The sequence below is a fragment of the Carassius carassius genome, chromosome 24 (assembly GCF_963082965.1).
Source record: "Carassius carassius chromosome 24, fCarCar2.1, whole genome shotgun sequence".
In the NCBI taxonomy this organism is placed as follows: Eukaryota; Metazoa; Chordata; class Actinopteri; order Cypriniformes; family Cyprinidae; genus Carassius; species Carassius carassius.
In genome coordinates this window covers 15,038,242-15,061,010 of record NC_081778.1, presented here as the reverse complement: position 1 = coordinate 15,061,010, position 22,769 = coordinate 15,038,242, and the positions used below count along the sequence as shown (strand labels likewise).

General features: G+C 38.1%; 1 protein-coding gene across 1 annotated transcript in view; it reads right to left on the bottom strand.

The window, feature by feature from the left end:
* The window catches only part of LOC132102906 (ephrin type-B receptor 5-like), a 46,175-nt gene extending 23,818 nt beyond the window's left edge, over positions 1 to 22,357 (bottom strand). Inside the window, exons 1-3 of the mRNA XM_059507622.1 lie at positions 22,210 to 22,357; positions 2,442 to 2,506; positions 696 to 968 (exon numbers count right to left, since the gene is read on the bottom strand). Of these exons, the coding sequence (XP_059363605.1) occupies positions 696 to 968; positions 2,442 to 2,506; positions 22,210 to 22,273 (402 nt within the window). The 5' untranslated portion in view covers positions 22,274 to 22,357. The remainder of the gene's footprint in view (positions 1 to 695; positions 969 to 2,441; positions 2,507 to 22,209) is intronic.
* Positions 22,358 to 22,769: the final 412 nt, after the last annotated feature.

The window sequence follows — 22,769 nt, the reverse complement described above, 5'->3', positions numbered from 1 at the left end:
TTTCTAAGGATCATGTGACACTGAAGACTGGAGTAATAGTGCTGAAAATTCAGCTTGATACTTAAAATAGAAACAGTAGCTTTAAATGGGAAAATATTTCACCTTACTGTTTTTCTGTATTTTTGATTGAATAAATGCAGCCTTGGTGAGACTTCTTTCAAAAACATTTTTAAAAAGTACAGATCCAAATTTTAAGGGGTAATGTATTTCATTGTATTTCATATCAATGCATTTTGTGGAGCTGCACAACATGACATTTTACAACTTGAATTAAATCTGTCTTGCCATTAAAGGTCAAATTATCTGTTAATTTAAGAAGTTTACTGATTTTGACACAACAGTCCTCTTTATGAAATTTTTTTTTTCTTTTTTTTTTCTCCAGTGTTGGTTGGTTTATGTCTGTTTTTTGGTCACACCACTTGACTTTGGTTTGAAAGGTTTTCAAAAAGGTATATTTTAACTTTTGAAAATGAAAAAAGCATGCTCATAGAAAATAACAGAAGATGCATATTCAAGTCAATGTATGTGTGAACTGCATTTTTCATGTATTTTGGAAAAAAAACTAATAGCCACAGGAAAAAAAATAAAATAATAATATGTCATTGACCCTTATACCATTGTGCTTAGTACAAATTTCTCAATCCTTCTTTAATCTCATTAAAGCCTGTGGTTTGAGTTAATCCCTGGTCACTCACCTCAGCTGCCCAGGTTCTCTCCAGCTCTCTCTGAGAGTCAGCCTGCTTGTAGAACAGTGTCAGGGTCTCCCTGCATGTCGGGGAGGGGGAGCGTAGACTGGCACAGTCACGAACTGAGAAACGCAGTGTCACAAAGATCCGTGGAGCTGACTGCCGGTACAGGAAGGGCGTGGCCAACCAGTTGTCTTGGAGACGAGGGTTCTGATTGACATTGCAGACTTCAAATGTACGCATGAGTCTCCCCTTGTCATCTAACACGCTCACCTCATCCCACTGAGAGGTGGAACAATGTTGGAGAATAAAAATGAGCCTGAGGCATGAACACTGCACAACCACAAAATGTTCACAAAGATGCTTGAATATTCGAATTTTTCTAGTTTAATTACATTTTTATTTAAAAAAGCTATTAAAATTTTTATTAAATAATGTAAAATATGTATTTAAATATATATATATATATATATATATATATATATATATATACATACACACACACACACACACACACAACTTACATTTAAAATAATCAGTTTTTAAATCTTTTGTTTATTTCCAGTTTGACTTAAAATTTGAACTAAATAATTATAAAAGGACTTCTGGACCTCACTTTTTTTTTTAAGTAAATAGAAATTAATATTAAAACAAACTAACAAACAAACAAACAAACAAACAAACAAACAAACAAACAAACAAACAAACAAACAACACTATGTTAGGAAAGCTATTGTCTTTATTTGGGACCCAGAGATAATAATCCCACATTTCTGTGAAAAAACAAAAGATGATATATATATATTTTTTTTGTGAAATGACACAGTTTGTGTCAGAAACGCCCTGCCCTTTCCCGCTTCTTCAGGTGATATAAGATGAAAATTCCAGACAAACCCCAAATCTCTCAAACACACAATACTGAAATCCCAGACACACACCCTCACTGACTCACAGAGAGCAACTGCCATGCTGAGAAACAGAGAGAGACGGAGGATGAAGAAAATAAACACAAACAGACAGAATGACTAAGAGGAGATGGAGAGAAATACAGCATCAAAAACTTAACATGAAAAGACTGCTGGAGGAATGAAAACATTCATTTAGAGAACTAAAAGGGAACGAAAGCAAGAAATGGGACTGAGCGGGAAGAAAACAAGATGGGGCGGACAGCTTGAGAGAATGAGAAGATGAGTGAAGGAGAGGGGGAGAAATTCAGAAAAGCACAGATGGATAGATTAACAAAGATATGTATGCAGACCAAGTGACAGACAGAAAGAGAGAGAGAGAGAGAGAAACTGAGATCTGGCAAGAGAAGCTGGGACAGGAAGTAAAGGATTTCTAGTTCTTGTCAGTAGGTCAGAGACTCTACGCTGCCCAGGGCCACAGAGGCAGCAGATATCACGGTCGAGCTGACAGAAAATACACACATAAGTGGATGAAGGAACTGAGGGAAGGAGGGCTTAATATGCTCCATTTCCTGTCTTTTTGGAAAGGCAGGTTTAAAACAGGTAGTACACACAAACATAGGACAGCCGAAACAACAAATACAAAGGAAGAGGTCATCGATATGTTGCACACACACACACACACACACACACACACACACACACACACACACACACACACACACACACACACACACACACACACACACTCAACCACATCAGAATATTCTACATTGTGATCTTTATGTTTTAAATTCAAATAAGGCATCAGTGAACGTGCACTGTTTCTAATCTAAAACAAGAATCTTACCCCTGTGTCAGGATACGTTGTCCAGCCAAGTTCAGCGGTGGACTCTGTAGTGTCCAGCAGCATAACTGAGAAAGACAGGAAAGGACAGAAAAGTAGAGAGAGTAATTATTTCCATCATTACTTTATTTAGATTGCAACAGGGCTGTAATCAGCATAGACATTTTTTGAGAGGGACACAATATAACATTAACTTTACATGAAACTAATTTTCGCTCTTGTAAAAGCGTGTTTTTGTGAGCATTAGCAGTACTGAAGATGTCACACACGTGACAGTTGTCATCTGCGAATCTGGCCAATCGTGAAACAGCTGTGTCATCATCAGAGCTTGTGGCTGCTCTGAAGAAGGTGTGCAGAATGAGTCAGCCGGATGCTCTCGAATCGCTCTCACGGTGCTTCGATGGCATACATCACAGTGACGTGGCTATGGCTCCGTCTCAAAGTCAAACTTTCGACTTTCATGCACTGCTTCAAGTCAGATGCTGATCCAACCAAACGGAGCAAACACAAAACAAAACAAGACTAATCTACATTTTATGTAACTGAATTAAAAAAAATATGACCAGTATTAAAGAAAAAAATAAGCCAACTAACTTTTAAGACTAGTCTTAACCTTTATGCAACCGGCCACTGATTTCAAGCAAGGACCTGATTTGGCATGACAAATGTCTCACTTATACAACCTCGCTGAAACAGATATTTACACTCCAAACTGAACTATCTAGTTTGTCTTGAATAGATTCTTCTTTACTCCAATTAATTGGAGACATTTTGGAAATGATTAATTTATGATTGGAGGTTTGTTGTTAAATCATACTAACTGTATGATGATGCTTTTTGAGGATAACATGATCATCAGGTCATGTGCTTATGCTGATGCTATTAAAACAGCAACATACCAAAAACCATATTATGAATGTAAATCTCCCATTAAACTTCTCTTTCCAACAAGTCAATACTTAAAATATGTTAATAAAAAGAGAAGCATTTCACCAGTGTCTCAGACTTTGCTACTCTTCTACTGCGTGTCAGAAGGAAAATACAAGAGTGTCCCTGGAACGCGTTGCTAAAATGTGCACAACTCTGGAATACGCCTGTCAACATCCCATATGAAAAATGAGCCACAGGCAGAACTTATGTCAAAATGTTCAATACAGTAACGGTTGATATGACCAGAATGGGGCAGCTGAGCTGTCCTTTCCCATCAAATCATATTTTTTCCCTGACATTCATCTAATAAACTGTTTATCACCGACAGAAAGAGAATGAAAAGACAAATAAAAGAAGCAAGCGAATTCTTATCGGCAATTCATCAGACTGTGTACAAATGAATTCTTTCTGAAACGGTTCATGTTTATTTAATACCATATATTTTTCCAGATGATGGGAAGTTGAGCTCTGGCTCTTCTGGGGCGATATGAAATGGGCCAAGTCCTCATGTAAAGAACCTAAAGACTCTTAAATTAATCAAACCAAACTGAGCAAACACAAAACAAGCACAGTCATATAAAGCACATTCACAGAAGACCTAAACCTCACACAAACACATATACACACACACACACACACACACACAACTGGCACATATACTGAGGACGAGAGTGTTTTTAATTCAGCTTTCCCCTCCTTCCTTAAAACCACGCAACTGATATTATTCTGTGGCTTACACTAAATCCACCCCTGCATCTCTCTCTCTCTTGCTACCGCGTAAACAGATTTTTAAGATTATGTTCACAGATGGGGACCCCACAAATCTCTCCGCCAATCTATCATTTCCCTGTCTGTCTCTCTTCAATTGGTTCTTATCCACGGCTTCTCTTCCTCCTGAAGACAGAGATGCCTTGGAGTGTGCAGGGCTGGGATTTGGGAGAGATTTTCTGTTTTTTTTTTTGGTAGACAGTGAAAAAATGAAAAGAGGGCACTTCTATAACAGTGTGTTTGGCAATGTTGTGCTTTTAAGGGATTGTGTATTTCTTAAAATGAATCATTAGTACCGGGACAGTGTCACTGTACAGCATATACTGATTATAAATCCAGGTTGGAGACAAATTTGATTGTCATTCAAACAATCATGTATTAATGTGTGTTGAATAATAAATGATAATTATGTTAATTATTTTGGATTCGTCTGCTATGATAAATGTAATGTTCAGGAGTATAGCAATTATACAATCTCCTAAATGCTATATTCCTAAAAGCAATAGTATGAAATGTATGATTAGGCAAGTTTATAGTTTTAGTGACTTTTGATCACTTAGTGGATAAGCAGAAATCAGAATGTTGCTCTCAGGCATTTCATACATCCTTTCAAGCACATTTAATGAATGTTTCAGAACAATTTAATTATTTGAATTGATTAAATTTGGTGTTTGTAACTGGTCAGTCAAATAGTGTCAAGTGAGATACCCACAAGGAAATAAGGATGAATGCTTCCCTAATTAGTGTAACAGATTGTGATAAGCATAATTTAATTTCACAGATGTTAAAATACAGTCCATATGCACTTGTCTTACAAAGGCACATAAAAGAGAATGAAAATGATTATAAATCATCCTTTTGTATAATGATGTCAAAAGGACAAACTCCCTGCATGTGCATGTGTGCATGCATGTGTGTGTGAAATACCTGCTTTGAAATATCTTGTTTTGTTATTTGTTTATGTGAGTGAATGTGGATTTTAAAGGTTAGTCCTACAAGATAAAACCAGTTATAAATGTGTCACAGATTGACATTAGGGTTTAATACAACTATGGCTTTTAAAGGTTCATTAAACCTTTATTTGCATTATTGAGTGAAAAAAATGGATCTAAAACTGTCTACAAAAACTCCAAATTGTCCTTTACAGATGGCCTCTCCATCTGTTAGTGTGGAATGAACAGAGGGATGATTCTGGGTCAGGGCTGTTGCACAAATTCACAGGGCCTGAGACATTTTTTTTATTTGCCCAAGTATAGGCTATAACAGAGAGGACCTAAAGTTCTGCTCTGCGGCAGCACTCCAACACTCACTTCACACTTCACTTCACTGACAACATTTATTCTCAGATGGGTAGTTGACAAATTCACATGAACATGAGATTTTTTTATTTAAAAGAATTTAGGTTAAAATTAACATATGGATACAAGAAAAAAATAACAGGTCAAAATTTCTTGCAGATGCTTTCCACTTTTAAATCAATGTTTTGAATTCATTAATCCATGTTAATGATGATGCATTGTGACCAATTAACTTTTAAAAGTACAAATATTCCATGTTGTCTGTGACATAAAAACCACATGCAATAATTAAAATGCAAGTTGAAAAATGTGTTGTAATGGAGTTTATTTTCTCTAATTATCCCACACTGCAGGACAGGTTGTGTAGCTTGTTACAGTTTTTCTGAATTGCTAAAACACTAAACCCCAATTTCTGAACAAAATTCTCAATAGCTTAAACCAATTTGTTGAATAAAGCACAGCTAACATTCAGGCCCTATTTGCAAATCTCATGCACTGTTTTTGTACAACTCTAAACACATTCTCATTCACTTAAACACTTATCACACTGTGATGCATTTGTGCTGCAAAATGCTAAACACAATAGTACTGTTTAGTACTATGTTTAATATTTTTTTTTACAAAAGTTAAACACAACTAATACACAGTTGTCATCGTGTACACACAATGATTTTAATTTGTTCACCCTTGTTTCCAATGATGTGATCAAACAAACTGTACAAAATATGAGCCAGTTCAGAGTGCACAAGTGGCAGAGGTGACTGAATGATAATACGAACAATAGATGGAAACAATCTGAGAAGGAGAAGAGGAAGAGTACATGTAAGAAGTGAAGGATGAGGAGGAAGAGTGTGGTTTAGAGAGTGTTATCACGGCTGGATCTGTCAGACAACAGGGTTTTCTCTCTTTGTCTAGCAAAAAAGGCAACATTACTTGTGATGTGGACAAAGTCCTCAGGCCGCATTGGATTTATGTTTAAGGTTTTGAGAAATTGAGTGATGGGGTCAAGAAATGTTTTAGCAATTCAGAAAAAACTATTAATTTTAAAGCTGGCTTTCCATTTGCTGTGTAAATAAAATAAAATAAAATGCTAATCAAGTTAAAATCAAGTTAAAAATTTTCTTCCAATTTTATAAAAGGCACATTATTTTTCTTCACAAGTTTCTCCTCGACTTGGCTTACATACTAGGTCAAATTCAGTAAGAGTGTCAGACAAATTGCCTGTCTAAAAAAACAGCTTTGTAGACATTCTGTTCAATACTCTTCGGGGAAAACTGATGAACAAACTATATTTCTTCTAATTATATTTAGACAAGTGCAACTTGTTTTAAGGTAACAGGCATTTCGCAGATGAAGTATATGAGAAGGCAGATGTGTTTTAATTGGATTTTAACAAAATTATTATTCATTTAATGAGATATTCATGTGCCATTCAGCATTAGTGGTGGCTACATTTACATAGTTCTCTCTAAAATGCATGATGAAATATACTGAAAAAGACATACAAGTTGATTTCTTTCTACGGTGGAGTCAGCAAGACTTTGCTCTTGATAGTCTGTTATTTACTAATCTCAGTTTAACATGGTTTTATCCAGGATTTTCCCCAACATGACGTGGTCTAAGTTCCCTAACTGTAATTAAAAGTGTATGACCCAAACCCTAAATAGATTCTCAGGTAGGCCATAACCCTGAGCGTGGACATGTATGAGGTGCCGGGCTGCACTCAGTGGGTCCATTGTGATCCAAAGAGAGGGGGATGTTTGCACACTGATGGAAGCAAAAACTGCTGTGTGGGCAAAACCAAGTAAGTAAGTGCTAGAGAAATGCACTCCACTGGCATATCATTCTCATTCTTGTGTTGCTCATACACACTGTCCCCTTCACTCTGTCCCCCTCTTTTTGTGTTTATTATTAAACAGGAAAGTGACAGAAGGGCCCTGTCAGGGCTTAAACACAGAGATACATTTAGTTACATTATTGATGTGAGAGTGAGGGAGAGAGAGACAATGTTTGTGACACAGGAGCACTGAAAGAAAGACACGCAGCTAGAGAAGGAAACAAGAGTGACAGACGGTGCTTGTGAGAGGGTAAAGAGATAAGATAAAGCAGTGATGGAGAACTGGGATGAAGACGTAAGTAAGCTCTCACAATGCTTTGGTCTCAGGTTTTGAGTCAAAAGTCCAATTAAAAGAATGCATATTTAACTAGCAGTAGTTTTGTATGTTGATTTTTAATGACCTAATTCAAAGTAAAAAAACTCTAAAAAAAAAAAAAATTGTTAAAGGGGTCATATTATGTTTGCTAACATTATTTTGTGTATTTGGTGTAATAAAATGTTTATGTGGTTTAAGGTAAAAAAAAACACATTAGTTTTCACATACTGTACATTATTGTTTCTCCTCTATGCCCCACCTTTCTGAAACACTTAATTTTCTACACAGCTCATCGTTTTGAAAAGTGCTGTGATTGGCCAGCTATCCAGTGTTTTGTGATTGGCCGAATGCCTCAAGCATGTGACGGAAATGATACGCCCCTTGCCATACTGTGATGCATGCACACAGAACACTGGCGACAAGACAAAAACAATAAAACCCATTACAAATGACCCATTTTTTGCATTACTGATTATAATGACTTATACTGTGTTTTTACATGTTGCATCACGCTGTGTAAACATAGAACCATGTCTGCATTTGTTTCAGAGAAACAACAAGCGCTACAACTAATCTACACCAGCGGTTCTCAATTCTAGTCCTCGCACCTACAGCTCTGCATATTTTGCATGTCTCTCTTTGTTGACACAGATAATTTGTGCATGAACTGTGTTCCCATTGACATGATCCCTACACAGTGTTCACTGCTCCCTACTCCCTGAGCAGGTGAAATCTGTTGAAGTTTACCTCACTTCAGAACATTCATTCACGGATATGTGCTGCACAACATCTTCACAAATGGACAAGTGTGAAATCATAAACCTCTGTAAATAAATACAATTTAAATTCACGTCTTGCACACTTCAATGCACTTTGAATGGAACATATACGTTTGCTTCAAACTGGAATCATGGCAGAATTTCCTGTGATGTCCACTTCACAGGGAACTTACATTCAAATAGAACAAACGTCTCAAGCCATAAGAGAAACATAGAAAATGTGCAGAGCAGGGGGGCGCGAGGACTGGAACTGGGAACCGCTGCTTTACTCTGCTCAAAACTTGCATTTGAATCATCAGTGGCAAATCCGTTACATATGTAAACGTACTTACAGACTGTGAGTCAGAACAGTCGGCATTCTAGTCTTCTCTCCCAGGATCAGATAACAGTCCTCCATAAAATGTGCTGCACACATCAGAATATTTGGGTTGAATTGTTCTGGAACATTGTTGTTAATACAACTTAACCACTGATTTCTAGTTGTGTCCTCTTTTGAAGACCAAACAAAGTATTTTCACTTTCACAATGAAACTGCATCTCCACAACATGGTGTCAGCGGCAATAGCGAGAATAAAAGTTACACCTTTTTTCTTTGTGTTTATTTTTCGTCTGCGTTATTATGCAAATCTTCCTACATCATGATGTAGACGTGTGTGTGTGGGGGGGGGGGGGGGGGTGTATGAGTCTTAATATTTATAAGGAATATTTATTTGGGTTTATGACTTTAGTCTTTGCAACTTTACAGATCTGTTTTATGCACCAAGAGCTTGTAACTCTCCAAAGAGAAACCAAAACTAGAAAATGCATCATATGACCCCTTTAATGCTGTATTCCAAACTAAATTCCTAAATCATCATTTTGCACAAAAATATACAAGAATCATTTGAACTGTGTTCTTTTGGCAAGCTGATTTTTTTTTTAGTTATCACGCGTTTCATATGAATGGATTTTATGCAGTTTCTTAATTATAATTTATATTTGACAGAAAATAATTTTATTATTTCATTCCAAGTCCTTGTATTTGCATTAGTGATGGGGATTTAGATTGTTATCCCAGTAGGTGGCAGCAAGTGACTCTTGAGTGAAATGAAACAAGTGACTGTCTTTATGAGTAAGTCATTGAATCATTTACTCAACCAATTTGTTTAAAAACACTGAATCATTCGGGAATGAAACAAAGCTACTGTGCTTTGCTGCGAGATCCAAAAATAGTCAAAGGGTCATTGCATCCAAAATGTAAGTTATTCAATATGAACTTTTTTACCTTTAAAATTGTTGCTTGTCTTATTTCTTATTAGTATTTATGTGTTATTTTAGCTGGTTTGATGGTTGCCTTTGTGACAACATATAGTGTGACAACATGCCCTGCATGTCACTATGTCAGCCTGTGTTAAATCCAAAGAAAATACAGTTGCAAAGTCTTTAATGTTTGTGCCTAAATGGAAATTGACAAAAAAATTGGGGTAAAAATGTGACAACACCAGCTTAAGTCTATCCTACCACTGTGTTCAGCACTTTATAATATATCATATAGAATATATAATCTGTTGTCCTTTATTATCATTGACTTTCTGGGCTGTGTATTAATCATACAGTCTATGGTATTAATATGATGTGTGGGTGTCCTGCATTAGCAGTGGTGTGCATGTGCCTTGGTGAGTTGTTCACTTGAGTGCTTTCACTCTGGTATATGTGCTTGCTTATGAAAGGGTAATGCTTTCTGTCCTGTATAGGGAGAGAGTATGTGAATAGTTGCCTTTCATGGTTCTCAGACGTGTTAACGCGCTGTGCCAGTTCACGCTTGATTAGTCAGTCTCACTCAAGACAACTCTCTACAATGTTAATCCTCCTGTAGTAGTGAAGTGTGAGTGTTTTATTCCAACACTTTTCTAGAATAGCCTCTCACACGCATATGCACACATTTGGCTAAACTTGATCTCACAGAGGTGTGACCAAATGCAAGCAAAATGCATTTGTTGTTCAAATATACATATATTTTTTTCAATTTTTATTTAAAGAAATTTCACCTTAGTTTTGTTATATGAAGGTCACATGAATGTTGTGGTGTAATTTCCACCATGGACAAACAAGGTGACAACAGTTTCAGTGAGGATAAGGTTTGAGATTAAATATGAGACCATTAAAATGTAAAGAAAACAAAGAACAATCAAGGTAAATGTCACTTATTTTTGTGCCATTTCCAATCAGACTGTAAATGACAAATGATGTGTGAAAATGTTAATTTACTGATTTATTCAATTAAAAATTATTTTTATTGAGGATACATAAAAACTGGCTATGGAATTAGCCTAAGCGAGACAAAGGAGGTGGTCTTTTTTTATTCCAAAACTGTTTAAAAATATCATCCCCACCACCAAAATAGGGAGGGGATGATGCATGTATGTGTATATTTGTATGTTTGTATATTGATTTGCTTTCTGCATTAATCTTTATTGTAAAGTCTCCTTACAGTTTGGAAATTAACAATAATATTAATTGTTATTATTAATATAATAAAATAATGCCATCCTTCTGAGAGGCATGTATGTGTAATACAGGTGCATCTAAAAAAATGAATGAAGCTCTTTATTTTTTGTAATTTAATTCAAAAAGCAAACTTTCTTATATTCTAGATTCACTGCACACAAACAAATATTTCAAGAGTTTTTTGTTTTTATTCTGATGGTTATGACTTACAGCTTAGGAAAATTACAAAAACAAAATCTCAAAACATTTGAATATTTTCTCAAACAATCAAAAAAAGATTTACAAAACAGAAATGTTCAAGATCTCCAAAGTAAGTTTAATTATGCGCTCAATACTTGGTTGGGGATCCTATTGCATGAATTACTGCTTAAATGCAGCGTGGCATGGAGGCAATCAGCCTGCGGCACTGCTGAGGAGTTATTGAAGCCCAGATTGCTTTTGGTAATGGCTTTCAGCTCTTCTGTTTTGTTTGTCAGATGTTACTTATCTTCCTCTTCACAATACCCCATAGATTTTCTGTGAGGTTCAGGTCAGGTGAGTTGGCTGGCCAATCAAGCACAGTAATATAATGATCATCAAACAACTTGGAAGTGGTTTTGACTCTGTGGGCAGGCACTAAAGTCTCCATAAAGCTTGTCAGCAGATGGAAGCATAAAGTGCTCCAAAATCTCCTGGTAATTGGCTGCATTGATTTTGGACTTGATAAAACACAATGGATCAACACCAGCAGGTGTCACGGCTCCCCAAATCATCACTGACTTCGGAAACGTCCAAGGTTTCAATAAATAAACCTTGTTGTATTATTCATAGGTAGAATAGAAATAGGTACAAGCTGACAAGTACTGGCATCAACCATCCACCATCAAGGATCTCCAAAGATTCCTACATTTTGCCAACGTCTACTGGCATTGCTTCACCAACTTCAGTCAAATCTGTGCACCTATCACCTCCCTGTTGAGAAAGAAGTCCAAGTCTCCCTCCTGGACCCCTGATACCAAGGCATTCCAACCACTCAAGGACACCTTCTGTACCGCTCCTACCCTTCTTCACCCTAACGCAGAACTTCCTTTTATTGCTGAAGTGAGTGCATCTACCTTCATGGTAGGAGGCATATTGTCTCAATTCCATGGATAGTCTTCCACACTCCATCCATGTGCCTTCTTCTCAAAGAAGTTGTCGCCAGCGGAGCAGAATTATGACATCAGTAACAGGGAGATTCTGGTGATCAAACTAGCTCTTGAAGAATGGTGACACTGGCTGGAGGGAGCAAATCATCCATTTGAAGTAGTCACAATCATCAAAATCTGTAATGTCTTCAAAATGTGAAGAGACTCAACCCCTGGCAAGCCCACTTGGCAATCTTCACTCGTTTCAATTTCACTATCTCCTACCAGACTGGATCCAAGAACGAAAGAGTAGACACACTCTCCTGTTTCTACCACTCTGAGGAAAAACACTCTCATCCAGAACCCATACTCCCTCCAGACATAGCCCGATCTAATGGGCCCTGGACGATCAGATCACAGAAGCCAAAAGAAAAGGTTTATGTCCTTACTACACTCTGACTGACCCTTCTGGACCATGTACACTCTTCTCCAGGCTTTGGACAACCAAGTGTCCAACAAATCTTCTCCTCCAAAACCAGTACTTGTGGCCTAACATGGCCTGGGATGTCTCCCAATTTGTTAGGGGCTGCTCAGTCTGTGCTATCTCCAAAATCTCCTATCACCTACTGCAAGGTAATCTGGTTCCATTTATGATTTCTTGCCAGCCTGGTCTCTCCTCTGGGTAGACTTTGTCAGGACCCTCCTCCCTCTGATTCCCAGACCTGTAACCTTGTGGTTGTTGACTGGTTCTATAAAGCATGCAAACTCATTCCTCTGAAAGGATTACCCACAGCCTTTGAGACTGCTGAACATCTGTTTCAAGATCTATTCCATAAATATGGTTTACCCAAGGAAATCGTCTCAGAAAGGGGACTACAATTTATTTCCAGGTTTGGCAAGCTGCCTTCCAACTCCTCAGGGTTTCTGTCAGTTTTGTCATCTGGATATCACCCTCAAACCAATGGTCAGACTGAGTGTAAGATCTGGGAAATTGGGTGTTACCTTAGATCTTTGTGCCACTGCCACCAGCACAGCTGGAGCTGTTTCCTGTTTCATGTTTCCCTGGTCAGGTGAGCCCTTAGACATTTCAACTGTTAAAAACTTGTTCCAGGAGAGCGAGAGTAGAGTCGGGTCCGAGTCCATCTTTGTCGAGTACGAGTCAAGACCAAGTCCTTAAACCTCAATTCCAAGTCCGAGTCCGAGTCCAAAAGGGGCCGAGTTGGACTCAAGTCCGAGTTCTTAAAGGCCGAGTCCGAGTCCAAGTCCAAAAAGGGCCGAGTTGGACTCAAGTCTGAGTTCTTAAAGGCTGAGTCTGAGTCGAGTCTGCCAGACTCCAGAAAGTAATTAAATTAAAAAATATTATAAATTGGTATTGTAATTTTTTACATTCTATTAATATTTTAACCTTTCAACCCATTAAACCAATGGCAATATAAAAATTTAATAAAAAAAATACCACTGTTACATCTAGTCATTGCCATTGAACATTTTTATTTTATGTCAACAGAACTAGTTTCCTATCAAAAAAGGTTTCAAAGGTTTTATTGTATTACAAGTGCATGAAAATACAAATGAACCTGTTTTATTATTGTATCACACTATATTGTCCTCCAGTTAAAGCTGACATTTCAACTATTTAATGCCTCTCCCCCACATTTGACAGAGGTAAAGTGCAGCCAATGAGGAGATCCTTAATGATGGCATTATGAATTTCTTGTTGTCTTGGAGAACTTGCATCATAAAGTTGCACTGCTTGTTTGGTCAATTCTGGTCTTGCAAATCCTGCAATGCTGAGCTGTGCAGCATCTGTTGGTTGCTTCTGCTGTCTTTGCTACTCGGTTGCATCGGTTTTCGGATCACCAGTACACTGAACCGAAAACCGTTTCTTTCGGACGCGTCCGATTTGAGAACCGATGAACTGATGATACTGCGCATGCGTGTAATTTTTCAAGTATTTTGTTAACATCGGAAAGTGTGATAAAATAACTATATATATATATATATATATATAATTTTTTTGCATGTTTCTAATCTATATATTGTAGATTATGTATAGGCCAAAGGGGTTTTCAGGGAAGTTGGACAATAATTAAGACTCTAAAGACTCTATGTTTAATAGGAATAAGGGATGATTTATGAAATATCTGTACTGTATTTATAGTTAATGATGACACATTCACAAATTGAGTTTGTAGTAAACAGAACATGATCATGAGTAGGTCTACTGGCCTCAGTGTGTATCAGTCTCTCCTCTCTTCCTTCTCTGCAAATGTCTTCACGGCTAAAACATCCTACTATCACAACAAAATTAACAGCTGTTGTGATGCTCAGACACTCTTCAAGACTTTCTTTTCTCTTCTTAATCCGCCGCAACCACCTCCTCCATCGACTCTTACAGCGGACGACTTTGCAGTTTTCTTCACAAATAAGACAAGAACCATCAGTGATCAATTCTCCACACCGCAGACTGAGGACAACTTCACAATGACCGACGCACACTCTTTCTCCTCTTTCTCCCCACTCTCAGAGATGGACGTTTCCAAACTTCTCCTGTCCAATCATCCTACTACTTGTCCACTTGATCCGATCCCCACTCACCTCCTTCAAGCGATCTCTTCTTCAGTCATACCTTCGCTTACTCACATCATCAACTCCTCTCTTCACTCTGGAACATTTCCCTCAGCATTCAAGCAGGCTCGGGTAAGCCCACTGCTCAAAAAACCATCTCTAAATCCAGCGCTTCTTGAAAACTACAGACCAGTATCCCTTCTTCCATTCATTGCAAAGACACTTGAGCGAGCTGTGTTCAACCAGCTTTCTATGTTCCTTGTACAGAACAACCTCCTGGACAGCAACCAATCTGGCTTCAAAAGTGGCCACTCAACTGAGACTGCTCTCGGTTACTGAAGCCTTGCGACTAGCAGGTTCCTCAAGGCTCAGTACTTGGACCACTTCTCTTCTCCATCTACATGACGTCATTAGGATCTGTCATTAAGAAGCATGGCTTTTCTTACCACTGCTACGCTGATGACACCCAACTCTACTTCTCATTCCAACCAGCTGACCCGACGGTAGCTGCTCGCATTTCAGCCTGTCTGAGTGACATTTCTAGCTGGATGAATGACCATCACCTTCAGCTTAACCTTACGAAGACAGAACTCCTGGTGATTCCAGCTAACCCATTGCTTCATCACAACTTCTCTATACAGCTGGGTTCGTCAACCATTACTCCTTCGAGGACAGCCAGAAACCTAGAAGTTGTGATGGATCATCAGTTAAGCTTCACAGACCACATTGCTACAACGACCCGGTGCAACCCACCCAACTTCTTGTCCAAGCTCTTGTTCTCTCCAGACTGGACTATTGTAATGCTTTCCTTGCGGGTCTTCCTGCATGTACTGTCAAGCCTCTGCAATTGATCCAGAATGCAGCAGCATGGGTTGTCTTCAATGAGCCAAAAAAAGCTCACGTTACTCCTCTCCTCATCAGGTTACACTGGCTACCAGTAGCCGCTCGCATCAAATTCAAGGTACTGATGCTAGCCTACAAGACGACCACTGGCACAGCACCAACATACCTAAACTCACTGGTTAAATCTTATGTGCCCTCCAGAAGTTTGCGCTCTGCAAGTGAACGACGCCTTGTGGTGCCATCCCAAAGAAGTTCAAAATCACTCTCGCGGACCTTTTCCTGGACTGTGCCGAGCTGGTGGAATGACCTCCCAATCTCAATTCGTACAGCTGAATCTTTACTCATTTTCAAGAAACATCTAAAGACTCATCTTTTTCGACAGCACTTAACCAACTAATACTCGCACTTTTCATTTTCTTGTCTTTTCATTTATTAAAAAATAATAAATAAAAAAACCTGGCTATGCGTTCTATATTAGACTAACTGAGACTTGTCATGGCACTTGTATACTGTTGTTGTTCTCTTGTTGACCTGACTGCTTCTGTTGTTCTCATTTGTAAGTCACTTTGGATAAAAGTGTATGCTTAAATTATTAAATGTAAATGTAAATGTAAATGTAGAGCAGCTGATGATACTGAACTGCAGCACGTGCCGGTTAGAGTGGTTCTCGTTCTTGAGTCAAGAACCGGTTGCATCGGTTTTCGGATCATCAGTACACTGAACCGAAAACCGTTTCTTTCGGATGCGTCCAATTCGAGAACCGAGGAGCTGATGATACTGCACATGCATGATTCAGTGTGAAGCTGACTGACTCACAGAGGGTCTGAACCGAACTGACTCTTTTGGTGATTGATTCTGAACTGATTCTGTGCTAATGTTATGAGCGCGGGTAAACCGAGGGCTTGAATGAAGGGCAATCTGGCAAAACGAAAATTCATTTAATAACAAATACATCGCAATGGATTATGTATAGTAAGTGGATCATGGTTTCTGCGCTGATGACACCTAATTTATTTACTTTATATCTTCAAGACTTAAATCCTCGTATGCACATTATTGCTGTTACTGTATTTGGGTGAGTTGTTGCAAAACTTAATTGTAAACTTTTCATGATTATGAGGTTTTTAACTGACTGAAGTTATGATTACTGACTTTATATATTTGAATTTTTGATAGACTTGACGCCATTACGTCATCACCAATGACATCATTATGTAGAGCATAAAAGAACCGGTGAACCGTTTTTTTTTTCAACCGGTTTATTGAATCGAATCTAATTTATCATCTCAATTTTATGCTGGTTTTTTGTTACACATGACGCGGACTCGACTGTACTCAGAATATTTTCCAAATATTCCAAAAGAGTCCAAAATGTTCAAGTCCGTGTCAAGTCCGAGTACAAATTCACCCGAGTGCGTGACGAGTCCGAGTTCATTCAAAATTGGACTCGAGTCCGAGTCCAAGTTCGAGTACCCCAACTTTAAGCGAGAGGGTCTGGGACTAGGTCTGGGACAGTGTAGAGATATAAAAGCCAGGCCGATGCTCGCCACTCCAACGCTCCCCAGTACCATACAGGTGAAAAGGTCTGGCTTTTAATTAGGGACATCCATCTCTGGCATTCTATGCCCTAAGCAGAGTCTCCGTTACATCAGTTATTTTCCCCACAGGAGGCAAATCAATGACGTGATCAATGACGTGACCTTCTAACTTGACATCTTCTGAATCAGCTACTGTAAGTATGTTTTGTTATTAGTTTAAGTATTTGCTACTGACTGTTCAAATGCTGAGTTTTGCATGTCTCATGTGTGTACGCACACACAGAGAGAGAGAGAGAGAGAGAGAGAGAGAGAGAGAGAGAGACGGTGACACAGTGGAGTCAGCTGCCTTAACTGTCCATGACTTGTGTACTGAAAACACATATGAGCTTCATCACTGTTTGTCAAGCATTATTTTAAAAATAATGAGTTTTTTGAACATTAAAGCATGTCAACATATTCTGGTACACCAAATAACACCAAATGATTATCTATAAAAAAGCATCATATGACCCCTTTAATTTTTCTACAAAAGGAATTACACATTTGATAGGGAGGAAAGTGCATTTGATTGTTCAAGGGGAAAATTAATTAATTTGTCTGCTCTCTGTATTAATCTGATTGTAAAGTGCCATTGAGCTTTGGAAATTTGCTATATAAATTATTATGGAATGGTCAGAATCCTCCTCTGATGCGTGTATGTCTGCTAATGAGAAATGTTGATAGACAAATTAAACAAACTATTGTAATTCTAAGTGCTAAAATTGAAGAAACATTTTTGCAACACACTTGCTAAATCAACTTTAACGCAAAAAAATACTTTAAGTTCAGCAACACTCCATGAACCCAGATGTGTATGACTAATGCGACACTGTTTCCAAAGTTTTCTTTTGGTTGCAGTGTGTTTTTTAACGCGTATTTCTGTGTGTATGTGTTTGTGTAACTTTGGCATCATCTCTTTAATTTGCACCAGATGTCCCTGTGTACAGACAGTCACCCAAGGACACACACACAGTCACTCCTTCATTACCACCAAACCACGGAGAGAGATGGCAAGAGCGAGACAGGGATTAGCACAGTTCCAGATTTAAGCTAATGCACGTCAGTGAATGTTATCAGAACTACTCATTTTGGGTTTAGCTCGAATTTAAGCTTTTCTATGGTCTGTGTCTTTCCACAAAACACTGCTTTTAACTCACATGCGCTGGCAGCACCCTTCTCCTCCTGTAGCTTGCAAGTTTGGACCTGGACGTTTCTCATTTGGCCCTTGAGGAGTGCTGTATTTTTCTGCTTGATCTAATCAATGAATTGACCTGTGCACACACCAGTTCTCCAGGGAAGCGTGAAGTGTTTTTTTCTTTTTCGCTTTTATGTCCTACCTTTATTTAGACAAGTTAGTCGAGTTGAGCACAACGCACATTTTATGCAGTGTACTAAAAATCTTCCCTGCAGCGATGGAGGCCGAATGGTGGAACATACAGTAATAAGGAGCTTGGCATGTTCTGCCATCATTGCTCCTAGCGAGCTGTCTTTTCTGACTTTTTTCTGAAGTACAAAGAGTTTCTTACATGATCATTATGCATTCATTTTATTGCCACTGACTAGGGGCAAACATTTAAGACCACAATTGCAAGTTTGTAGTTCACAACTGTGAATTTATATCTCACGACTTTTAGATTTACTCAAACAATTATGACTTTATATCTTTATATTACATCCTTCCACATGAGAGTTCACTGAGAAATTTTTCAGACAATCAAATTGCTTAAGTAAATGACTTTTGATATTAAGAAAAATATTTTTTGCAGTGTAACAAGCAACTAAAGCTAGCAAGCGGAAGGAGTGGTGAGAGGGGAGCAGCTGAAGATGGAGCAGAGCAGGGTGATGCATTTTGGCCTGCGGCAACAGTTTGAGCTTGGATGGGTACAAATCTGAGAGCTGAGCTGCGTGACTCAATATACTGACAGTGGGAGACCTCACAAGGAGACACACATATATCCAACCTGAGAAGAAGTGGGCATGAAACAGAGCTAGCAATGTTGGCAAAACAGTCCAGTGAAGCCTAAGCTGTGCTGTTTGAGGGACTTTTTTGTGGCCCTGTGTGAGGCATGAGGTGAACCTTTGCTCTTCTCCTTTCTCATTTGACCTCTCCATTCTCTGCACCTCCTTCACAGCTCCCTCTTTTATATGGGCTTGGGTGTAAAAGCTGCCTTTACCAAAATGTGAGGCTTTTAAACCATTCTGTTTTTCTTAGAGAAGCTTTGTGCATTCTCAATCAGCACTATCTGCTCACACACAAAACGTTTCATCACAACACTCCTGAAGAGTCAAGTGGAGGCTAATTACCACTAAAGGAGGGCACAGTCATTTTTATAACCTGACCTCAGGGACTGACCTTATGGTGTTGTCTTCAGTCCAGGCTGACAAGACTGCAGTAGGGACAAACTCTCTCTCTCTGAGCTGGGTTGTGTTTTGAAAAGTTTTGACCGCTCTATTTGGAAACTAGCCTCATATTCTGAGAGTGCCATGGGCATGTGGGTCAATGCAGGTCACTGGAAATCTTAGTTACTAATATATAATTAATGTTTCTCTTATGCTCATAAATGCTGCATTTATTTGGCCAAAAACACTGCAAAACCAGCTATATTGTGAAATATTATTAACTATTTTGTATTTTAACAGATTTTAAAATGTATTTTATTCCTGTGATTTATTCCAGTCTCCAGTTCTAAATGATTCAATATGCTGATTTGTCAAGAAACATTTCATCTTATTATACAAACAGATTATATTTTTGCGAACACTGTGATACTTTTTCTTTGATTTATAATAATAAAAAAAACAGCACTGATTTAAAATAGAATATATGGGTAACTTTTAGATCAATTCCATGCATCTTTGCTGAATAAAAGTTTTTTCTTCATTGTTTTGGAAAAATATATAAAAAATTACTCACATGAGATGAAGACTTCAATCGTATCAGTAGTCTTATAAGAACTGTTTTATTTCACATGAAGCACTTCACCTTATGTGGGCCGCCATTCTAAAACCTGTCTGATGCGGTCAGGAGGGCATTTTCACTAGCAGACCTGAAAAAGTGACTTCCAGAGGTCTTGAAGGTACGGGACACTATGTGAATAAAAAGGCAGCGTCTATGTGAATGGCTGTAGATCTAATTAAAGGTGATGAAGGGTCTTTGCTCCAGGAGGGCAGGTACAACTGCATTAGTTTAGAGTTATGGGCCTGAGGGAATGGCCTTGGACTAGTTAAATGTGATGAAAGGTATAGTATTTTGCTATAGAAGGGCAGGTAAAGGGGTTTGCTGAATTAGTTTAGAGTTATGGCCTTGAGGGAACGACCTAGAGTCATTAGAGCAGAGGTGTGTTATGGGACCAAAGTGTATAGCAGTGTTTAATTTAGTATTATTGCAATATGGGCACAAAACACTCTTTTTCTATATATTTCTTTGTCTTAAAAGCAGGTCTGTGTATGTTCACAATTGTATTATATATATATATATATTTTGGAAATCAAAAATTCACATACACCCATGGTATGATAGCAGGGAAAGTATGTGCTAATGCAAGCTCTCTAGGCTATGCAAGACACTAACTACTCCCAAAATGTACCAAGATTTCACATTGTAAAAATGTTGTCATGTTTTCTTGAATATCTATTGGCTGATTGATTGATTGATTGATTGATGCTTATTTGTTTGTTTATTTATTTACAGAAGCATTTGAAAATTTGGGGCCAGAAAGATTTTTTAATGCATTTTTGTAAAGAAATGTTTGGGTTACCAATGCTAATCAGTAAAAATAGTAATATTTAATACAATTTAAAATAACAAAATTTCCGTTTTTCTGTTTTAATATTAATTGAATACATTTTAAAACATAAATTATTTCTGTGACATGATGATTTGTTGCTCAAGAAACATTTCTTATTATTATTATTGGTGAAAACAGTAGTAATGCTTAATATTTTTTTTTTTTTTGTGGAAACTTTTTTCAGGATTCTTTGATGAACAGAACTTTCAAAAGAACAACATTTATTTTAAATAGACATTTAAAAAAAAAAAAATCCAACAGTGTAAAAGTACTATCACTTTTGATGAATTTAATGGATCTTCGCTGAAAAATTTAATGTACTTATTTCTTTATTGGTACTCTATTTTATTTATGGCACCGTATTTTTTATATTATTTTTTAAATCATTATCGTAGCTGTAGTATTGTCACTGCTTTTGTTGTGTAAGATGCATTGGTAATATTGTATGTATAGTAATCATGCTTTAAACATTTTCTTTACTTTGAAAAGTACTTTAATTTAAACTGATAAATAGAAATGGTTAACAACAGTTGGTAACAGCTATTATGCACCAGTGAATTTTAGCAGTGGCCCTCATTTGTAATAATCTGATCAGGTATAAATTTAGTTCTTTCCACTTTTTACATTGCATAGCCATAAAGTTACATATGGTCTTTACCATTCATGTGCATTTGTGTGAAAAATGCAAAACACAATGGCTGATTCTGAAAAGTTTTTTTGCAAAAAAAAAAAAAAAAACAGCACATATGAGCTTCTGTGAGACAACATGTTCTTAACAGACTCTGGCATTCAAATACCTCACACACACACAGAAAAATGAGTCACTAAGAGCTTTTTCACAAGAGCTCACTAAGAGATGCCAACTTCATCAATCCATCTATTTAAACTGCTCATGTCTGCATTGCATTGACTGAAAACACCATTTAGCCAATAGAAAAATTGTACAGACAGAATGAAAAATGTATATTGAAGTGAGTGGAGTGTCTGTATTGCCAGAGGGCTGAATGGTCTGTGGGGAGGAGAAAGGTCATTATAACAGTTATAATATCTGAAAAAGGGGGCAGTGAGTTGGGAAGGTTGGGGGGTTGAGAGAGTCAGAGAGAGACAAAGGTTACACAACAAATTATTCACCCCTCCGCTGGCTCTATTCTACACCCCTTTGTTAAGCATAAATGCAGCTTGGCAGGGTCCACAGAGAGCTCTTCAATTCACAGTAACATCTCACAAACAGCCACTCATTATACAGTACAAGAGTCCGCTCAGATCATCAGCCTCAGCCTGACACAAACACATGCAGATGTAAACGAAAGTGAACTGTTCAAACCTCAAACAGACCTACAAACTCATTCAGAGACTCCTACACATTGACACACACTCCAAACTGGACCGGACAGTAAGAGACCAAACCCCCCCACTAAAAAAAAAAAAAAAAAAAAAAGCTGAGAGCACCAGGGGAGCAACAGAAGTTTCATACCTTCTTCTGCTGAACTGTGCTGGACCACAAGAGAGACAGACAGAAAGATCCTCCACATTTCCATCAGAGAGCAGCACACAAGAGAAGTCCAGAGAGGAAGAACAGAGGAGAGGGAGCCAGGAGGAGAGAGAGAGAGAGAGAGAGAGAGGGAAGGGAAGGGAAGGGAGGAGGAGTCTGTCTGCTCGTTTTTATCTCAGATTAAAGAGAGGAGAGAAAGAGAGGGGGTGGGGGAGCAGGGAGGAGTATTTATGTATGATGATGATTATGACTGAGAAGTCACTGAGCAAAGAATGAAGAGAGAGAGAGAGAGAGAGAGAGAGAGAGAGAGAGAGAGAGAGAGGGAGGGATGAAGGGACCAGTAAACTGACTTTAGCCACTCACCATGATGGAAAGCCTAGAACTAGTTCATCTTGTTTTCAGAAAAAGTGTCTAGACATGCAGGAGACAGACGCTCTCACAGTCAAATTTGTTGAAGGCTCTGGTTTGGCACGCAGATAGGGCACAGCCAGCCAAATTGGAAATATGCATCACTCAGTAAAAGAAGCTTGGAAACCTGCCTG